The sequence below is a fragment of the Anarrhichthys ocellatus genome, unplaced genomic scaffold (assembly GCF_004355925.1).
Source record: "Anarrhichthys ocellatus isolate YVR2014 unplaced genomic scaffold, GSC_Weel_1.0 scaffold52, whole genome shotgun sequence".
NCBI lineage: Eukaryota > Metazoa > Chordata > Actinopteri > Perciformes > Anarhichadidae > Anarrhichthys > Anarrhichthys ocellatus.
Genome location: NW_022280082.1, coordinates 1,282,104 through 1,302,883, shown reverse-complemented (window position 1 = coordinate 1,302,883; position 20,780 = coordinate 1,282,104). Strand labels below are relative to the sequence as shown.

The following is a 20,780-nucleotide window of genomic DNA, read 5'->3' as shown; positions in this document are numbered from 1 at the left end:
CACACACACACACACACACACACACACACACACACACACACACACACGCACACACACTGGACTGTATTGGCAGCCTGTGTAGAGCCACATAACTCAATGAGCGGCTGTCTTGTGGGAAGTGGCTGCACAATGAAATGGCCTCGTGTGTTTACGTTCACTGGTGTTGATGACAGGTATAAATCTCTCCTCATGAGGACAACAACCGCCGGAGACTTCCGACTAAAGACGCGTCAAGCATCCAGCACTATTTTTCATTTTTGTCATGAAGAGAAAAAAAAAAGAGTAAAGGCCTTAATATTCCGTATTAGACATGGAAATGCCATTTGAGCACATGGAAGTAAACTAATCATTGGTGGCAATTTGGAAAGAATCAATGAGTGATGAATTATTTCTCTACAGCACGTTCACAAAGGCGTATTTATGTATTCTTCAATCGGATATTGGTTAACTTTGGGCAAGTTGGAATGATGAGACTGCGCACATTTAAGTGATGTGTCGTTCATAACGGCCAGCACGTGTTAAAAATGTCTTGTTCTGTTATCAGAATAATCAAACTGTATTATGTCTTTGTAAACCAGCAAACTGCTGCAAAATTACCAAATATAAGGTTTTCCCAGTGGCTTTACAATAGAAGAAATATGTGTACATTTGCACATTTGCAGAAAAATAATATGATTATGACAGTGTAACTATAATTTTAGATAATCATGGGAAAATTACATCACTGCAATAAAAGCACCACAGACACACAAGAATATTGTGGGGCTATTCCCGAAAAAACAACTCGGAAATTAACAATCAACCAATCACCATTTAGTGAAAGACTTAAACTTACCATTTATACCCACAGCGTTTATCCGACATGTTAATATATTTCGGATTAATGAAAACATATTTTGACAAATGTTTAAGAAAGTTGGTGCTGGAGACTTTGAATGGAAGCAACCATTAAAACATACAAATCAAAATCATTTAATCAAAATGATTTTATTTACAGATATTTTAAAGTTGTTTATGACAGATATTGAGACTGATCTGCCTGTAACAGTGAATCCAATAAACATACTGTAAAGGGTTCTTATTCAAATTAATTTAATTCATAGATGAAAATAAAAAGTTCGTTTTTTATTTTAAAAAATCACCAAAATCCACAAACGAAAAACAATCGATTTTATTGAACATAGCAGGCAGGAGGGACATAATGGGATAACAAAGCCAAGGAGCTTCAGCTATCTAGAATAAAATATACTTAAAAATATACTTTGATTAAATTATTTTCACATGTTTTTGGTTTGAGAGAGAGAGAGAGAGAGAGAGAGAGAGAGAGAGAGAGAGAGAGAGAGAGAGAGAGAGAGAGAGAGAGAGAGAGAGAGAGAGAGAGAGAGAGAGGAAGAGAGAGAGAGATGCTGGATCTTGATCCCAGTCTCTCACTCCGCCTCCACCCTCTCGTGTCTCTTCTCTCAGTTTATTCTTAATTTTCTGATTGTTGCGTTTGCTTGGCTTCACCTCTTGGGTGCAGATCTGATATTAATTAGGACGACAGAGCCTCGCAGATTGTATTTAATCATATGTATTTGCGTTATACTCAACAGTCCTGTGCGTAACGGCATCCACACTATCAATATCCATTCTATCAACACGGATGTCCAGCTTCAAGGAGAGGATATGTATCAGGGCATAATGACATCCAACCACGGACCCCACTCCTATGAGGCCGGATTTCTGCACAACGCCTCGACGGGCACCTCTCCGGTTTATGTGCCCACCACCCGGGTCGTCACCCCCATGATGCCGGCGCTGCCTTACCTCCAGACGCCCGGTGCGTCGCAGCAGAGCAGCCCCGCGTCGAGCCACTCAGCTTGGGTGCAGCCGTGCGCCGACACGGTGCCCTCGTACAACCACTCCCCGGTGTCTCCGCGCTTCGCCTTCTCCACCAGCCCGCCTCTGTCCTCCGGGGTGGCCACGGCCCGGGACACGGTGGCTTCTTACAGCAGCCCGCTAAACATCTCTGCCAACGGGAGGGAACACTACAGCGCCCGGAGCCTCAGCGGGTCGTATCACAGCCCCTACCCGGCCTACATGAGCCCGAACGTGGGTGGAGCGTGGCCTGCGTCCCACTTTGATAGCCCGGTCCTCCACGGTCTCCAAACCGGTGCTCCTCATGGCACAACACGGCACCCAAACATAGGTGAGCAAGACATTTTAAATTTAGCATTTCTATATTTTGTGCACAATAAAATGTGTTTTGACTTTTTGAAATTCTGTCATCCAGACAGAAATGTAAAGAATTTCAAACGATCAGCTTCACTGTCACCACAACAAGAAATAAGTGCAAATCCGCTAAAAAAAGAGAGAGAAGCAAGTCCCTTTTATTTATCTGTGAACGATTAATGACAATAGGTCTACTGTTATGACCATAAAAAAACAAACATGAATGAGGTGAAAGGTTGCCAGACCTGAAAAAACTACGTTTTTGTTAAAAGAACAAAAGTATTCTCCTGAAAAAGAAAAAGAAAATATGCAAGTGAGGTTAATGTTTAGTCCGCATGTATAGAAATAGTCTATCAATTAAAAGCCATCAAGATTAATGCATGTAGTTTATTAGCTGACAGAACGCACTAAACACACCAGATTTATTCAAATTATGATTTTAAAATTACAAATAAATCCATACGCTAATACAATGATACAATACTACAACAAGAGTATTTCACACAACCACAGACTATAAAGCGAATCAATTAGACGTCCTTGTATTACGAGGTACGTTCAAAGGTCTGCCCCTAATTAGTTTTTTTAAAGAGCTGACAATGACAATGTATTATTGTTCATCAAACTTCCGCTGAACGAAAATGTCTAAAACTTCCAATTGAAATGAAACTCTATTTGATTAAAACAAGACTAAAAACATGGACGAATAGAAAGTTGCATCTACCACGTGAGATCAATACTGTGATGTGGTCATCAATTCACGAGCGCCTAGCTTGCAGAACGATTAAAGGCTGATTGTCACCTTTTGTTTCTTTTAATAACGCGGTTTTTAATTCAGTGGTGTCATTTTCGTGACTGTTATTATGAAATGGAAAGCACGACTGTTATTCATAATCATGTTATATTTGGCAAATTGTATTCCTAAAAGAGAAGTTAGTTCAACCAGAGGTTCGTTTATCATGCGGTTATTTGAAAGTCTTACTGCTGCTTTGTTTTACTTTATTTACTACACACTCACTGTTTCTGATTCTATGGGCCTTGAGGTGACATTTTACAGAAACAAGTAAATAACGTCATTGAGTGAAATTCATTCATGCTTACTTCATTTTGACTTTTATTTTAAATGTATCATTTTAGAAACATATACATTTGAATTCAAATACCAAATTGTATGATTATTCCCTTCATGAATGAAATAGGCCAGTATTGAGTATTAATGACAAATGATAATATAATTTAATTTAATAGCCTCACAAACCCAAATCAAACTTAAAATAACATATAATACACGTGTTTGGTTTATCTTCACAAATCACATTCTGGAGTGTTAGAAAGGAATAATTAACTGAGCCTGAATTGATAACAGTTTGTATGGATTATGGTTTATGGGTTGCTGTTTGATTGTGGCCTTGTGTGTGAGGCCGGATTTGATTAGAAGTGTGTGTGAAGAATCTGATCCGGATCAGCAGCAGAATCAGATTCCTCACACCCTCATCAAAAATCAATTGTTTTAGATACAGTGAAACCACTTTTTATTCAAATACATAGCTTTTGTGTCAGCCCATAACTTTATGTACTGATTTGAATCTATAGCTGCTGGTTGAACTCTGGACCTTATTCCAACACATTGATTTTGCTCATTTGTCAGTTGTTTCAATGACTATTTGCATCTTCCAGTCTATTATTAATCAGCGTTGTGTTTATTTGGCTCCTGTTTCTTCCATTATCTACATGTTCGTCCTAATCTGAAGGGCCGGATCATTACTAGACTTATTATCACTTATTATTAGTATTATCTTATTAACAGCTGACAGCTGATTACTTTGTTTGTGCATTTCCATTTTCTGTCTGACAAACTGCTCTTAAATATGTTTTGTGTGATGATCATTTGAATGGCCTCTTTTAACTGTTTGATTCAGAAACAGTGTGACAGATAACAGCATTGATCCACACTGACCTATTCATTTGATTACAATCACAATCAAATCACGGTGTTGAGCCCGTTTACTCACTGCATTTCTTTAGAGATGTTTCAGGCTTAAACTCATTGTTTTACACTCACGTCAAACGAAATCAAAGCTCAGTGTTTGATGAAGTGGCCGTGAGCCGTTCAGTGACAGTCTCTATTGTTCTGTTGGTTCTGTTGGTGAACTAACTAAGCTCTGACTTCTTCTTCTCAGTCAGTGAAAGAAGAAAATAAACATCAGCGTAAATTCTAAACTTCAATTCTTCAAAACATTTGTGACAATATTTTTGAATTGTTTGAAATTCTCTTGAATTGAGTTTTTATTGAAGCCTTATAGTTTGTTTTCCAGAAACATCTCAATGACTCACTTACTTAAATTGGAAAATTATTAACAGTATGTAAACAGCCAAATCATATATTTGACGACAAGAGATCCAAGACTATCACGTGTTTCATTGGATAATCTTTATAACTTTAGTTTATAAGGCATTATATCTGTATTGCCACTCTGACAGGACCCTGGCAGTGATGGAGGTCTCCCCCACATACAAAGCTTCTTCCTCTACCTGGAATAAAAATAAAAAAAGCCAACTGATGAGTTCAAAAGTTTTGTATTTTCATCATGTTGCCAACTAAGTGACACATACATATTATTGCAGTTAAGTTAGCATTTGGTGGATACAAATATAAAATAAATAGAGTAAAGTCAAATTTAAAAAGCAGTCAGGATGAAATGTATGAAATATAAAACAATAGTTATGTACAAGCAATTACAAGGATGTAAAAACAAATAAACTCCTGTAGTGAAAATGTTTTTAATAAAACTTTATATTATTATTAAAGAAATGTACTTTAAGTATCAAACCTGAAAGTATTCAACAGAAAAAAATAATCTGAGTGTTACACTAATATATTTATCATCATTACAATATTATTCCTGCGACATGAATTTGTCAGCAGAATTTAATCTTGGATGCTGGAGCTAATTTAAACTATTTCATAATCTGTTTATACATTTCATAAACACTCATCTTATGTTTTTTCTTTAAAACTAAATGTGTAACTACATTTGTCAAATCAATTTGGAGTAAGAAGTGCATAAAGTTGCATAAAACGGAAATGAACTAAACTTGAATTTTGGTAGACGACAGTACAATTTACTAAGTTACTCTACGGCATTGAGAAAGGCCCCTCCATTATTATTATATATTGTATATTAATGATATATCTTTGCATGTAAAGTCTGTATATACAGTATCTTCAAATGTCATTAGTGACCACAGCCGAAAAAGGTCCTGTGTAAGTGTGATGTCTCAGAAAAGGAGATAAATATGTATAAAGCTGATCAAATAAACAAGTTGTATATACTTTTAGATGCTGCCACTGTAACACCTTGTTAACCGTCACCACTGTGACAAATGAAAAACACATTAAAACCTCTGCAGGACACGTATGTAGTCTTCACATGATCACAGTTGTTTTCACCTTTGTCCGCTTAAAGTGTCAGCGTCCCCTGATAAAGACACACACTGACATTTACGCAGTGGAAAAAAAAGAAACCTCCATTTAGATAGACGCACGGACACTGCAGCGTTTCTTTTGTGTATTGTCTTGTGTTGCTGCGTTGTGTTGGCTGCAAATGGCTCAAGGTCAGCTTGCCCTGCATGTGTCTGTTTTGCTCTCAGCCTTGGAGGAGGCCTGCATAATATATATCAGTCACACTGCAGCGAGGGAGGAGCAGACGGAGGCCAGATTCATACTTTTTGTTTATTTTACATATTTATAATAAATATGCCGGTGGAGTGTATAAATAATCTGATTTAAATATGGCTTTTACAGTTAATGTGTTAGTGTTTTGCACATTTCCTCAATCTATTCTCAGCAAACCTCACAGTCGTAGATAAATATAGTCACTTTTACTGTCGCTATCAAACCACTGATTGATGCCTCCTTCCCCTGAAAGGCTAAGTGGTTCTTCAGAGATATGTGCAACATTGCACGAGATGTCATGCTAACTGAGAGAGAGAGAGAGAGGGGGAAAGAGATATAGACACATAGTCTCTATTTGAATATGATGGAGCTCTATTCCGTCTATATTTCCAGCCGACTCTTTATCTGTCCGAGGTGAGAGATAAGGAGGGATTCCAGTCTGCTGTGGTGTGGGCCTGTGAGACTGCAGCCTGCACCTCCTGCTGGTGCAGAGATGCCTCTGCATTTGATAATCCAAGTTTGACGGAGCAGGAAAGTGTTTATTGAGGAGGGTGGAGAACATTTTTATGTGGCATAAGCTCTGCTGAAAGTTATTTTCTCTAAGCTCAGTTTGATCTGTAAAATGATACAATAAGAATTCTGTGGAATTTTCTTTGCAATGCAATTTATTTCACTCTTTCATAGCAACTGTTTTATTATGTTTACCAACTCATTGCTAAAACACTATCAATATAACACCAACTTTTCAGAAAAACAGCTGTGGCTTCAACTTGACCAGGATGCATTTTTCAGTTATGAGGGTTAAAGAACTTTTGACATGAGTTGTGCAGATTACTGTCCAATCCGGATCAGGCTGAAGGGAAGAGAAAAACTGACGTTGTTTTAGCTCATCATTTCTTTCTTGTCCTCCTCCATCAGACCTGTTTGATGACTTTGCTGAGGGGCGAGAATGTGTGAACTGCGGGGCGATGTCGACCCCCCTCTGGAGGCGGGATGGTACAGGCCACTACCTGTGCAATGCCTGCGGACTGTACCACAAGATGAATGGCATCAACAGACCTCTTATCAAACCTCAACGACGGCTGGTGGGTGACAGTGGAGCACTTTTGTACCGTGACAGTGAAGCAATTTATAGTGTGTTAATGGACGATAAATTCACCTGCAGTATACCTCAGGGAAAATGTATGCATTTAGTTTTTCTCCTTTTTTTTAACATAGAACTCTGACATATTTTATATGCTGCAGTCTGCCTCGAGGAGGGTTGGCCTGTCCTGCACCAACTGTCACACCACCACCACCACCTTGTGGCGACGAAACGCAGAGGGAGAGCCGGTCTGCAACGCCTGTGGCCTCTACATGAAACTCCATGGGGTAAGTGCATCTCTGCTACTGCTGAAATCTTGTATACAACCACGTAAAGAACATTTGTACTTTAAATTAAAACGGATCATTCACATTCTTTTTGAAAATGTATCTTTAGAAATGAGTGGATCCTCTGAATCTTGAACACACCCTATAAGTATTTCTTTCTCGCCAGCCTCCATGGATGCAACACTTCTCCTACTTATGTCTGCTGTTGACGGATAAAGGTTATTTATTTGTTCTTGTGTCTTGACAGGTACCACGACCCCTGGCCATGAAGAAAGAGGGGATCCAGACCCGCAAACGCAAACCCAAAAACTTCAACAAGTCCCAAGCTGGTGAGCTTCAAAACCACATGCGCTTAGGTTCGTGTAGATATGTAGATAATAGATATAGATATTAGATTAAGAAGATCATACTGTAGCTAAGACTATCTGTGAATGTGTAATGACTTCAGTTCTGGTGCTCCGCAGGGACCCCAGGCAGTGATGGGACTCCAGTCACGCCAAGCAGCACTCCCAGGGCCTCCACCACCACTGAGGAGCCTCGACAGATAAAGACAGAACCGGACACTCACAGCTTGTACACACACCACAGTGCACACGCACAGGTTGGACACCTTTTTAGTCAAATTTCAGAGAATCTTTACATCGGTAATTGTGAGTCTGTACATTAGAGTCTGTAATTGTGATGATGAAAGAGGTACAGACCCTCATTGCTCATCACATTCAGCTAGAACCTAATAAGCCCAGAAATAAAGGCCAAATGACAAGGCCCAAAATGTCCTTTAAAATTAGGATAAAACAGTTGAGACATAATTATTATGACCCAGATTGTACAATATAGAGTATTGTTTTGCATGTATTATATTGATATTTATCCCACATGCCAACTGATATGACAATGAAAGGAAAGGTCAAAGTCTCCATTTATGAAGGACAGATCACGTGACAGATTCCCGTACTGGCCTTCTCACCATTTTCTACTCTATCCCTCTAGATTTCAGCTCTGCCAGCCTACATGGCAGCTCAAGGCGGGGCCATTCCTCTCAAGATGTCCCCTGGGGGCCACGGCGTGTCTTCTGGCTCCAAAGCTGAGCCCTGGAACAACCTCATCCTGGCCTAGAAGACGTGCAACACAGCATTTCAAACCGTACCGATTAAACTCTCCAGAGAGACAAGCGTCTCCAGGAAGCAGACTGCCGCTCTTGGATGCAGATGTTCCTGCAGCCGCCACACCGTTCAGTGTCTTCAGTGCAACGCTTTGGGACAAATGTTTGGGCGGCACGACAGAAATGGAGATCTTTAACAGAAGGGCACAGATACTGTGCATTCGAACCGCAGCGATGGATGGACTGAATGGAGTTTGTTAAAGAGCAGCACTGTGATTAAACAACTCTTGATGTGAAAACTTTTTTTTGGTCACTCTACCATGCCAGTAGATGCCACAAAAAAAACTCAAAACATCTTCACAGCCAGTGCCTCAGTCTCAGAGCAAAAGGAACAGATACTGTAACATAAACCAGTAACAATAACATTGATGACCAGTCTTTATCTCCCCGAGTTATTTTTATTCCAATATATTTGTTTTCAATTTCATATCATTAGGGACAGTTTTGCTGAAAACAATGATGAACACACAAATCATGAAAATAATCACAACAGCACACCTTAATGTCAAACGTCAAAGGGTCAGCTCACAATAAGAAAAACAACTACTAGATCTTCACACTTTCATATGGTATTTTCCTCCAGATATGAAATCACAGTACAATGGAGAAGAATGAAAATTATATTTTAAAAAGCCAAAAGCTCTTTACAGAACAAACAATGGGCCGGTTACAACCAACCTCCCTGTGGTCAGTTTTCAGTATTTTGTACGTTTGGTAGATGATTTAAACTGTTCAAACGTGATGCTGTCTTTAGATTATGTACAGTATATTATTTGGTAAAGCACGTTGCTCTTATGTCTTTTAAAGGATTAATTTAGCACCACACACAAACATCCAGTCATCTCAGCAGTAATAGGGCGGCTCAGTCTCACCAGCAATATCTCAAAACTTAAGCAAATAAAACGGCAAAACTAAATACCAGTGGGGGTACAAAAATAATATGTATGTGATTTGTAATCCGGGTGAACTGACCCTTTACACACGTCCCAAAATTGACACACTGATTACGGTCACTTATATGTGATACCAATGATTGTAAAGAACAGGTGACATTTCATCTAATTGCACAGAGAAAAGCTAATCAGGAGCATTTATCATAAACTTACAGTAACACATCCATCCATCACTCCTCAACTCCTGAGAAATGACCTTCAGTAAACACGATCTCCCACTCAGTGCAATAGAAACAGTTCCCTGGTAGCTTTTTGTTCCTGGATCAGTCCTAAACTGTGTGCCTTCTTGATTTTAAATGTAAAATAAATACATGTCAGTGTGGACACTTCTATGAAAAAATACATGAAAAACTACCTATGCAGCAAGCAAGTTGCACATGATGAATGTGGATGGAAGTAATTGTCCATATAGTTCCCTCTGCTGACACCAGAGCAGATGTGCATCCATAAAACAGCTTAATCATCTTTAATCCTGCTAGTATTTATTATGAACTTCACAGCCCCAAACCACACAGTCATCTAACTCATATAAGCTGAAGGTTGTTTGACTTTATGTCGGTGTATTGTATCAAAACTGTACAGATTATTGCCAATACTCAATGCTTTAATTTGCTTGTGACAATCACGGGGCAACATGTGTCAACGTGAGATATCGACACATGCAATTACCAACAAATATATCAGCATATATGTAAACAACTCCACTCCAGTATAATTGTAATACACCATTTGAGTTATATTGTAAGTAAAGACACGGTGAGAGATGTACATGTGGACTTTCTCAGTGTGCACTAACACTACCTGATGCCCTTCCTCTGTGTGCAACTGTAGCTCCACTGAGGAAACTAATAAAGACAAAGCATTTTGACATGATGCAAATGGTATGTATGATATAAAAGTTTGGTGTCATTCACTCCATAACCAAACGTGTGTGATATATATATGCAGTCTTGGCTTCTTCATCATCTTTGCGAAGAGGGTGGTTATCGGACAACTTGTGGAGCTTCTTCTGAAAACTGTATCCTTCCAATTTCTAAGTATTCATTCGTGAACTTTGCAATATCTCTGATGAAAAGCCAGACGGTACATTGATTGAAGTCTTCAGTCAGCTTCTCCCTGATGAGCTCAGCATATTTGCCCTGCACCATCTCCTTCCAGCAGTGTTGAAACGTGAGCCTCATTTGATCCTGGATGGCGTCAGATAATTGTGAGCTAAAAGCAAAGTCAAGTGCAAATGCACATCCTCTTTCTAAATATTCCTCAACACTTTCGCTTTTTTCTGAAAGCAGAACTTGTGCAGCCTCGATCACAGTGTTTGCCTCCTGTGTGCAGATTTGTTTCTTCTCTTCTGGTATATTCTCTTCAAATATACTGTGCAGATTTTTAAAGCAACTCTTCCAGTCCTGCCCCTGCACGATGTTTATCAAAGCAAAACTGGCAGATCTCAGGAGGTGTTTCACAGCAGTAAACACAATTTCACATAAAGGATTTGTTTCAGTCTTTTCAGCTGCATTAATGTAGCTCTTGTGGTCCTCACTCTGATCCATACAGTCCACTTGGCTGTAGGTAATATCCTTGAACAGATTTTCTTTAGTTCCTTTGAATCCCCAGCATTTCAAATAACCAATATGCGTCTTTACTCCATACACGCTCCACCACTCCAGAGCTTTCTGGACCAGGTTCAGCATGCATGCATTCGTGTTTCTAGCCAAACACGGGCTGTTCATGGTGAAAACATACACCTTCCATTCCTCTGAGACAGACTCTGACTCTAGAAGTTCCTGCGTTTGTTTGATAATGATGTCCTCGCTGTGTTCTCCGTTGTTGTAATTAGGATAATATGGTCCGTACATGACAATCTCTTCTTGTTTCTCAATAACGGCCCATGAATGCTGTTTATCTTCTGCACCACATTCCTCGGTGATGTCACGGTGAAACTCCAAAAACTTCTTGTTGACAGACTCATTGGGTGAAATGTCATCGTTGGCTTGTCTGAAGTTGAGATGTTTCAATACTTTCTTCACAGAGTATTGTGTGTCAGCCCAGGCTGACATCTGCTCAAATAAGCTCCCGGTGTCAGACAGTGTTTTTTGTCCCTCCATTCACACAGGCTTCAGGTGTGCAGCTCGTCCTGAAGTTTGGGCGAATACAACAAAAACACAGTCAAACTGGTGTCATTTATGAATATTTTTTTGAAATTTCCAAAACACAAAGTCCAAGTAGACAATTGATAACAATTTTGGTTTCATTTTTAAAGTAACAGTTTCAGTTAAGTGCTTTCATGCAGTTAGATGGGAGGACAGATACACTCTCATGTCCATAAAAGAGCAGCGTGTGGGAGAGGTGAGGTTGCATTTCAACTAAATACCCCTCCGCTCCCCACTCCTTATTCATTCCTGTCAGAGAACCACAGTGGCCTGCAGGTAACGTAAAAATGTGAAACATGGTGGACTATGTGAAGAAGACCTGCTCCCTATGCAGATAGGAAGGACCCATTATAAGATTCAGGTGATTATACACTAATGAAAACAAAATTAATAATTTTATATTCTATTTCTGCCAATAAATCCCCCTAAACCCTACACACTGGCTTGTTATATGTGCATATGGTTGAAATATATACAGTATATACCGTGATTATATTGTGGGAAATATGTGAAACAATGGTAACATAATGATATATGAAGCATATATGACATACTGTAACACTGTTACTCTGACGCTTTTGCGGCATGACTAAGAAGAAATAAAAAATGTGTCACCTGAAATACCCACTGTCCTAAAGCAACCCAGCTGCATAAATAAACCTCGACTTTCCTGTTGAAACACGTCGCTTAAGACATCAGTTTCACTCCACGTATGAACTTCATATATACCCTGTAAGTATGTATATACACACTCTGTGTCTCTGTCAGTCTCACATCTGTGCTGCAGAGTTTTTTAAGACATTTCTTTGAGCACAGCGGAGGCTCCTTTTCATATCCATTAAACAGAGGTTGTTTACGGCTCAACCTGAACAAAAACTAGCTGATTGTCATGTGGGATCAGAGAATGATGTATGTGCAGTGGCTGTTGAAATGAACCAAATACTGTTTGGTTTCGTTTGACATTTGTGGACAACATTAGTTGATGGTTTCGCTGAAAGAATAAAATAACTTAAGAGCTTATGTAATGCCTTCAGCAAATTCAGCAAAAAAGTCAGACACTATGAGGATGCAAGGAAAAGTCTCGTCACCTCCCTTTCAGGTCAAACAGGAGATGTTTTTGGTCAAAGTAAGAACTGAGTTTACTCACATGAGAAATACAAACCAGACTTCTTCGCCCTGGTATTTCAGGAATCCACTTCAATTGAAATGTATCTCCTCTTTTCTCTTGTCGGGTCAGTCGAGTACATGCAGCGTAGCTCACTGGTGTCCTGATTACAAGAGAAACAGCTCTGATGAACAAAGTGTGACAAGCGAGAGCTGGTGGGTTGCACTTCCAACACGTTTACCTGGAACTGCTTGAGAGTTTGTGACTTTCAGCACTGAGCTCCTCCTCTTGGTAATGCTCACGGCCATGTAGATATCATCAGTCTGTTGATGTATTGCCTCTTTCTGCCAAGCTTGTGTGTGTGTCATCAACTGTCTTGTGGTATCCTAAACTATCTCTTTTTTCCCCACCAGATTAACAATTTCACAGAAGGTTGCAGAGGAGATTTTAGTTTTGCCTTACAAAGTGAAAAAAGTAGAAGACAAATGGCAATGTATGACATTCTTCTGGTTCATTTTATGAGTCACGTGCATTCATGGAAGCTGGAATGTGATGCAAATACTGTTTAGGATGTTGGCTGCGGTCCATAACCGTGTGCCCTTGAGTGAAATCCATTTAGATGTAATTGCACAATTAACTGAAAGAGTCATTCTATTGTCTAAACAATGTGTGTGTTTGTATTTATTATGACAATGCCGACGCTGTGAAAGAGAATATATCAAATATATAGAAAAGTGTGCTATTGTTTTAAACACACTTCATTCTTTATGTTCAAAAGGGTTTTGTTTGTTTTCACACTGACTTCTACTATCTATCTGATCTGTGAAGTATGAGTGCAATAATAAAACTGGAGTAAATAGTATATCCAACATTGCGCAATGGATAGAAACACAAAAGGCACACAGCAAAAGTTATGGTTGAGTGAGACAAAATTACATCTGGTGATATTACAACCACTTTGAACTGATCATCAACCGGGGAGGTTTGATGCCTGTGGCTATCTGCGTCTATAGCAACAACACAGCAAACTGTAATCAATCTCCTTTGTGCTTTCATGTGGCTTCTGATAAATTTTGTCAGCTAATGGAGGAAATCATGTACAGGCAGTGTCGCTTTAAGACAATGGCATGCAAATACAGTGGGTACGGAAAGTATTCAGACCCCTTTAAATTTTTCACTCTTTGTTTCATTGCAGCCATTTGCTAAAATCGTCATAGTATATGTAGTGCTCCAATTCATTATATGTAATACACTTTTTTTTTTGAAGTTACTTTCATGTTAAGGATTTAATAAACAATCCTAAAAATGACAATAACCTTTATGTATAAAATGAAGCTTAGAATGATAAAATAATTTAGACAGTGTTTGAACACACTGGTGATCAATAGGTAGCTCTCAGTCCCATGATGAATGACGGACCAATCAGAAGCCGCGCTCCACTGACCGTCCGCTTAAGCGGAGCATCACACCAGACCTCTGCTCGCTCATTGGACACCGAGCCCTGTGCCCATGACTCGCCAACCAATCAGAGGCGTCAGTCGATCTGGCGACTTCCCTGCCGTCACTCTGATGAGGAACATCTCTCCAGCACAAATCTCCACATCAGTTTGTCAGAGTAACAGCTGAAAACCCGAAGCAACATGGACATCCTGAAGTCACTGGGCCACCCGGAAGAGATATTCAACCTGTTCAAATATAAAATGGGGGGATACAGAGGCTTCATGGGAAAGTTGGATTATGTGAGTAAACCCTCCGTTTTATACTGAGAATAAACTTGTCAGATGAGTGTGAACGCAGCATGCAAGATGGATACATACATGGTTGCATTTACAGATTTGCCTCTTGGATCAAGTAGCACATGATGTCCCCCTTTTAACAGACCACAGACCGCTATTCTGTAGCAACACGGAAATTCACATTAACAGTCAGGCTGCATTGTAATGGATTGACCTAAATGGTAATAACAGTCAGCTCGTTGAACTAATTAGATCTCTCACTCCTGTGTTGGCTCAGATGTACACAAGCTGATACGACCATTGACTTGGGATTTACGTTACATAAGGAGCTTGGAGGGTTCAACAACGGCGGGGATTTTTCACGGATAATCCCTGTGTTTTAACACCAATGTGACCCAGAGAGAGAGAGAGAGAGAGAGAGAATCATGGTCTGACTAGTGACTCTTTAGTAGTTCATTTTGCTTATAGTAGAGCACTCAGTATAGGCAGGTCAAATATTTTACTATAACACCTGTACGTAGACATCCCTGAGATACATGTATATCATGCGTAGCAACTTCCCCAAATAGCTTCTCTCACCTCATGGTCCTGTTCTGCAAATGTGGTTTAATTTACTCTCGAATTCTAATCCTCAAATCCAACCTGCTTTCATCAAGTTCAAATAATCCTGTTTATTCCCATCTAGCTAATTTGGTTCTTTGAAAGCAGTCTGAATAATTTCTTTTTTTTTTAACGCTGGGTGAAGTTATCTTGTTTAACACTGCGCTCTTATTTTGAAATACAGGCAAGCTGAGCAGAGAGTTGACACCATGATCGGCATTCATATTATTGGCTCAGTGCTGATCATGTGATTGCAGCGTCAGAGACATGACGTGGTTGGGAATAGAGCATGCGCTGGTGCAAAACATAAGTCACATTTTATACGTGTTCCTGCATTAGTACGGGTGTCATTGTGTTCATTTTCTCCACACTTACTGTTAAACAGTTAAATATTACCAGTGGATTGAGTTATGCAGTTAAAGTAGTAGAAGAAGAAGCCGATTATGAAATAGCCCGCTGGTGTTGTTATGGGTAGAGGTGGGAGGAGCGACGTAGATCACAGCAGATCAACAAACTCTGTGCAGAGACCCTGCTCGACTACGCAGTGAGGTGAGACTGTTCTGAGGTCAGCGGAGCGCTTGATTTAGCTCTCCCAGGCGTCCCCCCCTAAGCGTTTTCCCCCTCACTCGACCCCTCAGCTCGTGTGTCCTCTAGCCTACATGTTTCAAACTTCCCCACCAGCCGTGGCGTCGACATGTTCAGAGTCGCGTTATAGCTGCGGGGTCGGTCGTGCTATCAGGTTATTCGCATGGCCGGAGCTTGCTGCAAGTGTCCGGTCTCGCTGTCCTTCTTCAAGCGCTCTCTCTCGGTTGCACCACGGGGCTGCGGGTCCGCTCCTCGGCCCCTCCTGCTGGGCTGGAGGCTAGGTGAGCGGGGCCTGCAGGAGGCCGCCCGACCCTCCAGCGCCCTCCGACCCGCAGGCTTTTACCGACGCACGGGCTTCCTCTGTCTCTCCTACCAGGAGTCCATGAGTGAGAGTCTGCGGACCTGCTATCTGTACCTGAACCAAACCAGCCGGAGTTTTGCAGCTGTGATCCAAGCGCTGGACGGGGAGTTGAGGTGGGTAAAAGCTGGCTGCATGGGGGTGTGCATGCATGTTTTCTTTCGTGAAGGGCATAACCTGGGGCGTTGGCTGGGGTTGCTTCCCATTTCTGCACATGTTTTATTTTACTATGAACAGTTCAGACATGTGTGCATTGGATGCATTACTCTAGGAAAGAGTCAACAACTAAATGTTGGCATGTCCTGTAAAGACACGAGAACGTCTGGTAGCAAAACACAAAGATAGCTCATCAATAGCTAATATAGCCTCAATAAAGCAAAATGCACTGCAACCCATGGCTGACCCAAGCCTTTTTAGAGACTTAATGAGTATACCAGTAACAATTCAAATGTAAATTAGTGGTGACATCTCTTATCAATATTTCTTTATTTCTGGCAATTACACAATATAACATGTCACTTAGGGCTGCAACTCATTGCCTATTAATCTATTAATATGTCTGATCACAGTCTTTACAGGCATATCTGGAGCCCAAGATGATATCTTCAAATTGCTTTTGCCTAACCAACAGATAAAACCCCCAACATTCAATTTACCCTGATATGAAACAGACTGAAGCAGCAAATAATTGCATTGGAGAATCTGGAACCAACAAATGTTTGGGATTATTGCTTGATAAATTACTTGGATGATGACTTAAAAATGTCAGTCGTAAAAAAATAAATGCTTTTTGACCCAGACATTCGGGAAGGAGATTTTTCCTGTTGTGTTGTTTTAAAGTGGTCTCCTGTCCTTCTGATCCAGACATGCAGTCTGTATTTTTTACCTGGTGCTGCGAGCGCTGGACACAGTGGAGGACGACATGACCATCCCTTTGAACAAGAAGGTTCCCATGCTGAATGATTTTCACACCTACCTGTACCAGGATGAGTGGCGCTTCACCGAGAGCCAGGAGAAAGACCGACAGGTTCTGGCTGATTTCCCCACGGTCAGTAGCACTGCATGGCGGTACAATGACATGCAGTAGGCAGGTATATTAAGGCTCTGCTGGCTTAATTTACTGATGACTATTTCTTACTCAATAACAGAATAATATACCGTGTTAATGACAGAGTTGAGTTGTTAAGTTGGTGTGATAGCATGTGAAGAAATGTCTCAAGTGAAATCTTTGTCGCTCAGATTAATAGCTGTTATAAATCCGTATCTCTAATCTTCATTTGTACTTGCAACCCAGATATCACTGGAATTCAGAAACCTGGCTCAGGAATACAGAGACGTCATCTCGGATATCTGCCACAAAATGGGAGTGGGAATGGCCGAATTCCTGGAAAAGAAAGTGGGATCCATGAAGGAGTGGGACCAGGTAAACGTCAACCTGGTTTTACAATTGTGTTAAGATGACAGCAAAAAGATGTTAGACACTCTACAGGGATATGTGTTTGAATGTCAATAACAAATACACAACTTAACAACACAAACAGATCTCTGTCACTGTTTATGGTACCTTATAGAGATGATTAGCAGATTAGAGCACTATGAGATACTATTGAGTCTCTTTGGTTGGGAGGAAAATACGTTGTTATTAACATGTATCTCTGCAGCTTCTTTCTGTCTTAATAGTGTATTTTCAGTCATTCTGGTAGCTTAAGTTTGATCAAGCATTACCACACACTATGTAAAACTTCCTATAAACCTAACTAAATAAATGAACCATATCTCTGACAATGTTGAATAGATGTTTAATTAGCACCTATGGTTATTTCAGTAACTGTGTGTGTTTAATCATAAGCATGTTGTCATACATACCATGCTGTGACAATAACAACTGACGCCACGTTGCCTTGTCTTACTCTCTGTGTGCAGTATTGCCATTATGTGGCCGGGCTGGTCGGTATCGGTCTGTCTCAGCTGTTCTCTGCGTCCCAGCTGGAGGACCCAGAGGTGGGGCACGACACCCAGCTGGCCAACTCCATGGGCCTGTTCCTCCAGAAGACTAACATCATCCGGGACTATCTAGAGGACACAAAGGAGGGACGGGCCTTCTGGCCACAAGAGGTAAGAACGTGTTCCTTTGTCCTGTTATGAGAAAATGCTTCTGAATACTGTACTCTGTTTTTCATTTCCATCGTGCTTCGTGAAATGTTTTTTAATGTAACTTCTGGTGCACCTTTTTTATTCATTATGTGCGTATTGATTTAAAAACATATGTACCGTATGTGATGTGTTAATAGCTTGTGTCCCCGCGCAGGCTTGGAGTCAGTTTGCAGGCCGTCTGGAGGACTTGGCCCAGCCGGAGAAGCTGGAGTCGGCTCTCTCCTGTCTCAACCTGCTGGTCACCGATGCTCTGCGACACGTTCCGGATGTCATCGCCTACCTGTCCCGCCTGCGCAACCAGAGCGTCTTCAATTTCTGCGCCATTCCACAGGTAACCGCTGAGTCGTTACTTACCGAGTTCCAACAATGCAGTGATTTTGATTTATATGACCTAATAATTGAACAGCCCATTAGTGTGCCGTTAGCTTTTTGTCCTCTAATATATTCAGATATATGAGATAATGATAAATACAAATTTTAAGAAGTTATATAGTTACAGAGCATATGAAAAAGACAAGATAAAAAGAATAATAAAGGGGACAGAAGAGAGGAAAGAATAAAACTGATTACATAAATAGGAATTCATAGGATAGAGTGCACTGAAGTGATAAATGACTTTGGCATAGATACATGCAGTGGTTTACTTGCCACATCAAACTGAAGGATCATTAGAAATGTTGTGTGTCGTATACCTCACCCATTTTCCCATCTTTCCTCAAAGATATGAATTCATGGTTATTTTTTCTATTCTATACTTTTCATTTACAATATCCTTTCATTTGGAAGTAATTAGATCATCGTCTTTTAACCAATTCCTTGTGATTTGTTCATTTCTATTCTGGGAATAAGTGACAATGTTTGTTCTTGATCTCTTCTGGGACTTTCCCAAGTATTAGGATTAGTGGGTGTTATTTAAGGAAATCCCCAAAATGTTTGATAGTTCTCTCGCAAGAGACTTTTCATTAGAAGCTGTCTCTCTCTCAGTTCTTCCAGTTAACTAAATGTTACACCTTTCCTGACCAGGTGATGGCAATAGCTACACTGTCGTCATGCTACAACAACCCCATGGTTTTCCAGGGAGTGGTGAAGATCCGGAAGGGACAGGCGGTCACACTCATGATGGAAGCCACCAACATGAGCGCCGTGCAGACCATCATCTCCCAGTACAGCCAGGAGGTGGGTGTGTTTTTGTGTGTGTTTGCTGTCCTATTTCGGCGCCACATCGGAGCGCTTTAACACAAACCGCCTGGCTCTCCCTCTCTGCAGATTGTACAGAAGGTCTCCCACACGGACCCGTCGCGGGACAAAACCCTGCACATCCTGGCTCTAATCAAAGAGAAGTCCGCCCTGTCACAGTCCAGCCTCCCCTCCAAGACCCACCACCTGTCGCCCATGTACCTGTCTGCCGCCATGCTGCTCGCCGCTCTCAGCTGGCAGTACCTCAGCACCACTGCAGCACAGGCACAGGGCACGGGTGACATGCAGGGACAGTGAACCCATTTGCGCTCACCTTTTCCTGGGGCCCACAGACTCAGAAAGCCCCTTTGCCCACTCTGGAGGTCCGGTTCGCCTCTGATGGGAGGAATCTGAAGGACGTCTTCTCACTTTGTCTCTCTTCATTACGGCTGTCACAGGACCACGGGCGTGTTCAGCAGGGCTTCACAATATGAGGAAAATATGTGATAATGTTGTATATCGCAAAGAAGATATTACTTGCGATAAATAAAGTGATATAGTTACTCAGTTCTGCCACTCTGCTGCTTTCAGAATACTGAGGACACAACAGATTTCTTGTTGAAATATAAAAACGAAAGGAAATTATTTCCAACATTTTTCACCAAACAGATGGAACACTGAACTGTGGAGTTTTCTGCCGATGCTCTCCTTCAACTAGCTCAAAAAGATCCCCGGGTGCAATATCATGTTCTCTCGAGATACAATATTGTTTAGCCCTAATATGGAGGAGTTCACGTTGATGTGTGTTTATATTCACCAGCATAAATAGCACATAGAAACAATTCAGGGCGTTTTGCTGTTTGCTGTTTATGTTGATTGTGCGTTGTTTAACATTTGACCCTTTTTAATTGAGTGAAATTATTCGTCATATTTGGCCATTGGACAAATAGTACTTTTCTCCATTACGTGGTGAAAGGCACAGTACAAGACACTGCCCATTTTAGGAGTGTGGGGAACACAGTCTACAAACCGTGGTCAAATCAAGGTTTTGTTTAATTTTGTGTCAAATTTTAGTCTTCATTTTTTTTTTTCATATCAAAACAAAGCTACTTAAATAAATTCCACCTGTTTCTACAGGAGGATCACTCAAATGAAAGAACAGCGCCCTTTACAGCGCTGCATGTTAGCATTGATTGGACAGCGTCCACTCACGGTAGAGCTTCATAATTCATCTTTAATGTCCGTGTTCTTTCTGTTTCCTTTTGAAATAGGAGAAAAGAACAATGCTATTCCATAGTTTTGACATGTACTGTTTGAATGAGAACAAATATGAGTTCTGGTGCATTTGATGTCTGAAATAAATGCATACTGAGATGGCTAGTTAAAGTGTCCTTAACACAGCTTTGGTGAGTAGAAAGGCTAGCACACAGTAACCTTGTACAGAACCAAAGGAGAGCTACAAACATTGCTATGTAATGTGTAATTTTGATTTGTACATATTTTAACACAATAAAGAAGTGAAAGAATCGAAACGGTCTGAATGGTG

At 40.7% G+C, this 20,780-nt stretch overlaps 2 protein-coding genes across 6 annotated transcripts; both read left to right on the top strand.

Annotated features, from left to right (window-relative positions):
* Nucleotides 1–1,444: 1,444 nt before the first annotated feature.
* Nucleotides 1,445–10,294, top strand: gata4 (GATA binding protein 4). 4 transcript variants are annotated; one of them, XM_031870469.1, is made up of 6 exons: nt 1,445–2,188; nt 6,806–6,972; nt 7,133–7,258; nt 7,506–7,587; nt 7,723–7,859; nt 8,249–10,294. In XM_031870469.1, exons 1-6 carry the CDS (start codon nt 1,666–1,668, stop codon nt 8,372–8,374), a joined length of 1,161 nt encoding a protein of 386 aa, XP_031726329.1. In that variant the 5' UTR covers nt 1,445–1,665; the 3' UTR covers nt 8,375–10,294. The 4 variants fall into 4 exon arrangements, with proteins under 4 accessions (XP_031726329.1, XP_031726327.1, XP_031726328.1 ...); XM_031870467.1 differs by having other exon boundaries at nt 7,506–7,614; XM_031870468.1 differs by having other exon boundaries at nt 7,106–7,258.
* Nucleotides 10,295–14,180: 3,886 nt separating this feature from the next.
* On the top strand, nt 14,181–20,766 carry fdft1 (farnesyl-diphosphate farnesyltransferase 1). 2 transcript variants are annotated; one of them, XM_031870218.1, is made up of 8 exons: nt 14,181–14,364; nt 15,923–16,020; nt 16,769–16,952; nt 17,199–17,327; nt 17,828–18,019; nt 18,213–18,389; nt 19,082–19,234; nt 19,325–20,766. In XM_031870218.1, the coding sequence occupies exons 1-8, from the start codon at nt 14,266–14,268 to the stop codon at nt 19,550–19,552; spliced, it is 1,260 nt and encodes a 419-aa protein (XP_031726078.1). In that variant the 5' UTR covers nt 14,181–14,265; the 3' UTR covers nt 19,553–20,766. The 2 variants fall into 2 exon arrangements, with proteins under 2 accessions (XP_031726078.1, XP_031726077.1); XM_031870217.1 differs by lacking the exon at nt 14,181–14,364 and having other exon boundaries at nt 15,710–16,020.
* The last annotated feature ends 14 nt before the right edge of the window (nt 20,767–20,780 follow it).

What these genes read in the sequence shown, in the direction of transcription:
- gata4 (XM_031870466.1), top strand. Translation starts at nt 1,666, where the DNA reads ATGTATCAGGGCATAATGACATCCAACCACGGACCCCACTCCTATGAG. An exon ending in AACACGGCACCCAAACATAG is followed by an intron (nt 2,189 to 6,805) that starts GTGAGCAAGACA and finishes CTCCTCCATCAG; the next exon opens with ACCTGTTTGATGACTTTGCT. An exon ending in TCAAAACCACATGCGCTTAG is followed by an intron (nt 7,615 to 7,722) that starts GTTCGTGTAGAT and finishes GGTGCTCCGCAG; the next exon opens with GGACCCCAGGCAGTGATGGG.
- fdft1 (XM_031870217.1), top strand. Translation starts at nt 15,710, where the DNA reads ATGGCCGGAGCTTGCTGCAAGTGTCCGGTCTCGCTGTCCTTCTTCAAG. An exon ending in TTCTGGCTGATTTCCCCACG is followed by an intron (nt 16,953 to 17,198) that starts GTCAGTAGCACT and finishes CTTGCAACCCAG; the next exon opens with ATATCACTGGAATTCAGAAA. An exon ending in GGGCCTTCTGGCCACAAGAG is followed by an intron (nt 18,020 to 18,212) that starts GTAAGAACGTGT and finishes GTCCCCGCGCAG; the next exon opens with GCTTGGAGTCAGTTTGCAGG.